Source organism: Hyposmocoma kahamanoa, unplaced genomic scaffold (assembly GCF_003589595.1).
Source record: "Hyposmocoma kahamanoa isolate Upper Pololo Valley unplaced genomic scaffold, ASM358959v1 62, whole genome shotgun sequence".
NCBI classification, from domain to species: domain Eukaryota; kingdom Metazoa; phylum Arthropoda; class Insecta; order Lepidoptera; family Cosmopterigidae; genus Hyposmocoma; species Hyposmocoma kahamanoa.
Genome location: NW_020653850.1, coordinates 14,183,483 through 14,190,351, shown reverse-complemented (window position 1 = coordinate 14,190,351; position 6,869 = coordinate 14,183,483). Strand labels below are relative to the sequence as shown.

General features: G+C 35.1%; 1 protein-coding gene across 1 annotated transcript; it reads left to right on the top strand.

The window, feature by feature from the left end:
• The first annotated feature begins 2,202 nt into the window (after positions 1 to 2,202).
• On the top strand, positions 2,203 to 6,534 carry LOC113229463 (polycomb protein Scm). Its single transcript, XM_026463058.1, has 5 exons — positions 2,203 to 3,435; positions 3,520 to 3,814; positions 4,281 to 4,493; positions 5,183 to 5,407; positions 6,311 to 6,534. Exons 1-5 carry the CDS (start codon positions 2,384 to 2,386, stop codon positions 6,443 to 6,445), a joined length of 1,920 nt encoding a protein of 639 aa, XP_026318843.1. The 5' UTR covers positions 2,203 to 2,383; the 3' UTR covers positions 6,446 to 6,534.
• The last annotated feature ends 335 nt before the right edge of the window (positions 6,535 to 6,869 follow it).

Here is a 6,869-nt window from a genome sequence, read left to right as displayed (position 1 = left end):
AAAATAATTAAGTGTCCCAATCACTTACAGGAGTTAACGAAAACATTAAATGTTTATTCGAGTAAATATTAGTTCAAAATGCGCAAATAAATCGAAATTACAGGCACCACTAAAATTTACGTAATATAATTATTTTGATACAGAATAGCAAAATGGGGAGAAAAAAAATTCGTTACTTTGCAACACTTTCGTATCTTGTTGCCCCGAAATTATTTTTCTGTTTTAGTGAATATTTACATAAAAATATGAGTTGAAACGCATTACTTACTTGTGGAATGCGATGTTAGTGTCTATTTTGTTTGTCTGTTGTATTTTTTACACCCATTTACCGCACATTTCGTCATTTTTAGCAAAAAATTTTGGAGCTGTTCGCGGTGCAATATGACCTTGAGCACTAACAGCCCGCGCGCTTCTGGGACGCGTTTGGAACCCTCTAACTTGCCTCACTTAGCGTGTGCGGGCTAGGTTTCTATGCGTTATTATTCTAAGGGTTTAGGTACTGTAATTAGGTTTTAGTACATGAAATAGTGAAGTAAAAATTTATATTTTAATTTAATAGTTTTTTGTTACACTTTATATAACTAATGAAAGAATTTTTCGATCATATGGTTTTGTTTTTTTTTGTTATATTGATCGATATATAATAAGAAACCATTTCCTAGATGGGTTTGTAATGATGATTTTTCTTATCAGAGTAAAAACGATTTTTTTTAATAAACACTTCGTCTGTATTGTCGATGTAGCGTAGTGTCTGAGTAAAATCATGTCGATGTAACATGTTGTCGGAGTATCGTAGTGTCTGAGTAAAATAATGTCGAAGGTCGAAGTAACATATTGTCGGAGTAACGTAATGTCTGAGTAAAATCATGTCGATGTAGCATGTTGTCGGAGTCGCGTGTGTCGAAGTTCAGTTTTAGAGTCTCTGCTGCAGCTTGTACTTGATGACTTCTACATTTAGGGTCGTATTCCAGAACTCTACTCAATATTCAACTGACTTATGTATTGCAGTGAGCACTGAAAATCATACTCAAGTCCTTGCCATTATGGTCGTATTTTCGGTGCTTAAAATCATACTCAAGTCTGCTCAAATCCTTACTTGAGCATTGAGTAGAGTTCTGGAATACGACCCTAAAACTTTTACACAAACAACAAGGTTCTCCAATTTTGCCGTTTCCCTCCAAGAAAGAAAAAAACATAGACTAGACTATGAGACGTTACTTTTTAATATTTAGTGTTGCCACTTACAACTTATATGTATAGCTTGGCTGACACTCACCTAAAGGCTCGCGTCCGACGCCGCCACACCGTGTAACATTATAAATACAAGTAAGATAATTATACAACATTGATCTAAAATAATAAACACGCCGCATGGTCTTATTAAGGAATAATGCGACAAGCCTGTAAAACTGTGAAGGTTATTGCGGATCAATTTTTCAAAGGACATTAAACGTTACATTGAAGAAGACGACTACTAGAAAGTTAGCGCTTGCCAAAACTGTTCATCATGACGTAAGTGACAGGTGTGACAAAATCTCGGTGATTTGTTACTGCGATTTTTTTAAGATAAGATAAGATAAATTTATTTCAATATTACTTAATCTAATACAATTATAATGAAAACAATGTAATTGAAGATAAAATATTAAAATAAACAGTAATAAACAAAACAAAAAAAAAATTTAATTTATACAAAATAATCATGGTAAAATTAAACATTTTAATCTTTGTGCCTAATAGTGCAATTGCGATGCCTAAACTAAGTACATGTGTACCTGTATGTATGTATGTATGTGTGTTTTTGTAACTGGAACTGTAATAATTGTGATGGAAATGTAACGCTTTTGCCTTTATGTCTAGAAAGATGTAGTGAATGGTACTAAAAAGCTTCAAAAGAAATTTTGTAAACGTAGAACATAATGTGAACCTTCGAAATTATATTTATTAAATTATATATTTTTCCAATTATTCAAAATTTCCACTGTTTGAAATTTTTCAGAAAATTACCTAATCAGTAACTATACCCTAAGACTTCCTTTATTTTTTCCATCCTCTAAGAACTACACATACTCAACATTTTTGGGGTTTGTCATGTCATGATGATTGAATGAATGATTTCAAAATAAAATAAACTTACAAAAATGGCAACACGCAGAATTCCCATTGACGTAACTAAAAAAAAAATACAATTTTAACATGGCCGTTCGAATGGCGTCATAAATACTCGCTGACTTTGTTTATATTTGCGTAAAATATAATACAGTTCCGCTAATTACGTTGTATTTTTAGGGCGAATGTGAGTAAAATGTGATTGGCGTACCAATTGTGAATTTGGATAAGCGATAATAATGCATTAGAAGTCAAAAATTCCAAAAACAAAACGATGTCAAACAACACGGTTGGCTCGTCAGGTCCAGCTCCCGGCAAAATACGTGGACCTGGAAGGCCCCCAAAACGTACTTGTACGTGGTGCGCTGAAAGTAAGACACCTTTGAAGTATGTTTTGCCAACAGAAAATGGGAAAAAAGAATTTTGTTCTGAGACTTGCCTCTCAGAGTTCAGACAAGCGTACAGCAAAGGCGCCTGTCTGCACTGCGACAATGTTATTCGCGGTAATGCTCCTTCGAGCAGTAAAAACTTTTGTTCTACGTACTGTTTAAACAAATACCAAAAGAAGAATGAGAAAAGGACATCGTCGCCTCAGTCTGGCAATGCCGCAAACGGTTCAGAAAACCATTCGAACAATAATTCTACGGGATCTTTTTATGATTTATATCAGACTTTTGACTGGAATGAATACATGAAAGAGTCCAATAGCGTAGCTGCTCCCCAAGAAAATTTCAAACAAGCACCTGTACCTCCTGTAAATGAATTTAAAGTGAACATGAAACTTGAAGCCTTAGATCCTCGCAACTTAACCTCCACATGCATTGCTACAGTAGTAGGAGTGTTGGGCCCTCGATTGAGATTGAGACTGGATGGTAGTGATAACAAAAATGATTTCTGGCGTCTAGTGGATGCAGGAGATATACATACTGTAGGCCACTGTGAAAAGAATGATGGAATGCTTCAACCACCACTTGGGTTTCGTATGAATGCAAGTAGCTGGCCTACATTTTTGGTAAAGACTTTGTACAATGCAGAAATGGCTCCTGCGAAAGTGTTTCAACCTGAACCTGTAACTCCAAAGGCAAACTTATTTGTTGTGGGTCAGAAGCTAGAAGCAGTTGATAAAAAAAATCCACAGTTGATTTGTTGTGCTACTGTAGGAGCAGTAAAGAATGATCAGATACATGTAACATTTGATGGATGGAGAGGCGCATTTGACTATTGGTGCAGATATGATTCAAGGGACATATTCCCAGTAGGCTGGTGTGCCAGAGCAGGGCATCCCTTGCAACCACCAGGTCAGAAGAGTGCTACTGCACCATCCCGGTAAATATAATAAGTCTCCATATATTTATTATGTTAATTATTGTTATTTAGTTTATAAAATTACAAATTTCAACACTGTTTTAGGTTTAAACTACGTCCCAGTAGTATACCCAACCCAGCATTACCAGAGGGTGGTTCCACGGGGTCAGGTAACTCTTCATCTGCTTCATCCACCCCTGCAGCGACAGTTCAACTCAGGATTCGTGCTAGTTGTTCTGGAGGCAGCACTTTTTTACCCAGCAGTGTTTCGGGTATTGGAAATGCTGGGGCTGCAGAGGCTCTTGCGAAGGACTTACTCAGTGTACATCCTGATTCACAGAGATTGACAAGGGCAATTCTGACTGCATCTAGTAGCTATTCCAATATCTCTAATGTACAGGTAAATGTTTATTTTGTCACAAATAAAATCAATTTGAAATATAAAAATTGCTATAGAGAGTTGTAGTTGAACAAAATTACTTGTATTACATATAAGTAATATGTGACAATATGACAATATGTGACTTTCTACTTATTTTTAGTAATTTATGGCTAAACAACTGAATATTCAAAAGTCAATATTGCAGATATATTTTTTTAAAGTAAATCTCCATGAAATAATATACAGGTTTTTGAACTTTCATATCCTAACATCATGGGACATGATTGAGGAATTGTACAGTACAAGAGTGTGGTACAGGTTTACTTTGGACAGTTCTTATTGTAGTGGTATAGAGTTGAATTTAAAACTTAAGTGTCGGGGTGTTAGCTTGAACCAACACTCTTGAACTTGTACCATAATGCGTGTGTACCCTACTGAAAAAATTAAAAGTTTTACCAAAAGTTATATCAATGTTTTGTTAAAGGTAACATCAGGTAATAAAAACTACAGTGTAAAAGTCCCGTCTGAATTAACAAATGAAGAATTAAAGAACTGGCTCAAAGCAATTTGTAATGGCGTGGGCAGCTGTGTTGGAATGATAGAGATTGACACAGGAGAGGCTGCGGGTCGGCCTTGCACCTTATGTGGAGAATCCACTTCAAATGGGGTATCATCTGGTGTGAAAAGAAATAACAGTGTAAGTTTTTTGTTTGTTGTTGGAAATGTCTATAGGAGATGGTTACCAGTTTCTGTGAAATATGGGTTAATTGATTTAGATTATTAAATTACAGGTGCATAATTTTTATTGTGCACTAAATTTGCAAATTCCCTCCATCCATATCATCAAATATTCACACAGTTTGATTATCGTAATAGAATAGAATGTTCACTATTGTTCTGCTGATTATTATGGTTATTGCAACTTTATTATACATATTTCTAATTCAATTATTGAATTGTAAGAATGCTATATTTCCATGTCAGAATACACAAAAATAACTTGAAGTATGTTTACCAACAATTACCCGGGTTTGAATCAGTAATTATCAGAGTAATTAGCTTGATAATAATAATATTAAACATTTTATTGTTGAACTATAGTCTATTTATTTAGGTGCTTAACTAAATGTGAACAATCTTGTGATGTCTATTTAATGAAATATACATTTATAGAATGATTTTTACTTACCTTCAAATACAAACTACAAATACTTGCTGCATATGAAATTGCATGCCTATTTTTGTACCTATTGATTTGTAAAGTATATGTTTTAATAAAAAGATGTATATGGAGTATAGTAATTATTGGATAATTATCAAGATTATCACTTTACGTATATCATTAAATTGATAATTTTGAGCTCTCACATCAATCATCTATTACAGGAAGAAACAGCCGGTAGTGGCATGAACGGAACTGGTGAAAGTTCTGGTACGAAGATGGCGCGTGTGTCGCCTGAGCGACCCGAGCCAGCGTCGTCTACGACTGGCGCGCCGCCGCCGCCTGCACCTGGCGCGCCCGTAGGAGAATGGTCTGTCGAGGACGTCATCGGCTTCATCGCCGCCGCCGACCAGGCCTTGGCGGCACACGCCGACTTGTTCCGGAAGCATGTCAGTATCCAGTTTTGATTGATTAGCATTTATCGTAATTAAAAGAAAGAAAATAACATGAGCTCTCAAATTATATTTTTGTAATGTCATTAAAATATATATATAACCGTCATTGTGAATAAAAACCGCCGAAGTATTTTAATAACCGGCAATCTGTCTCACTACCGCTACACATGTCTCTCAACCCTGACATTGGCAAAATCGTCGCGCAAAACGACGGAGCCATAGACACAAAAGTTGAAGTTGAAGTTGACTAAATCGTGACTGACGAAACAAATATCACCAAAAATGTTACTAATGTAATTTCACCTCTCTCGCTCACTCATGGTGAGCTTGTGTATGGTAACATTTTTCACTAATCATTAATACACCCTTTTTACGCTCTATAATTTACGGGATGGTGTTTGGTTGAAACCATTCTCTGCTTGCCCCACAGGCATTCAGAGTGCCTACCATTTCAATTTTACCACTTCTCAGAATCCAACCGAGCATGGCTTTAGCGTCCACTAGATAGTATGACTAGTGTTACAGCTAAGATCCTCCGTGGTTCATTGACCCAATTGATTACAAGCACTATTCCATACTCCATACTGTTGAGCAGACTTGTCAATCATTAATTAATGTAGCAATTTCAAATGTGATGTGCTTAATAATATTCAGGTCAATAATATTCAATTTAAAATTTTTGTTCATATTTTATTCTCATGTAAGTTTTTATAGCAAGTAATTCGGTGATAACACTGATAATATGAATATTCTCAGTACTGTTCTACTTTTATCAGTGAAATAGCGATGAAAATAATGTTTACAGAGGCTGCTACCACAGATAAGTGTGGTTAAACCTCTGCAGTAATTAAAGCATTTATCATAATAAATGTTGATAACTTTTGTTTTTTGTTTCAGGAAATTGATGGCAAAGCGCTACTGTTGCTGAATTCCGATATGATGATGAAATACATGGGCCTTAAACTGGGGCCTGCCCTAAAGATTTGTAATCTAGTGTCCAAAATAAAAAATCGCCGACATTATAGCACATAAATACATTTTAATTTATTTTCTTGGAATATGAAACTGTAAGTTTCTTAGGTTTTTATGAATTTAGTATTTTTGCATTTTCAAACATAATTTTACCTTTTTTAAACTACAATTTTGAGTTTAGTTTGAATCTCAGGTGGTTTATGTTTTTTTTTTTGCATAATAAGTATTTGGGCTCCATTTGTCATACTGTAGCTATTTTTGCAGTGCAATTTTAGTAAAATTTGGTGTACCTATTTCTCTCTTTAAAGCAATAATGTATCACAGCCTTTACTAGTACAAATTTACTGCCTTGAATTGTACTCTTAAGCTATACCCGTAACTTCGTATGTACTACACGTATCTGTGACCTACAACAGAGGGTTGATTAACCTTTGGATTTTTGAAATATTGCAGCTCTTTTATTAATGAATTTATCTACATTTCT

Bases quoted from the DNA above. Each gene is read 5' to 3' on its own strand.
- LOC113229463 (XM_026463058.1), top strand. From the start codon at position 2,384: ATGTCAAACAACACGGTTGGCTCGTCAGGTCCAGCTCCCGGCAAAATA. The intron at 3,815-4,280 runs GTAAATGTTTAT...GTTTTGTTAAAG, and splicing joins CCAATATCTCTAATGTACAG to GTAACATCAGGTAATAAAAA. The intron at 4,494-5,182 runs GTAAGTTTTTTG...CATCTATTACAG, and splicing joins GTGTGAAAAGAAATAACAGT to GAAGAAACAGCCGGTAGTGG.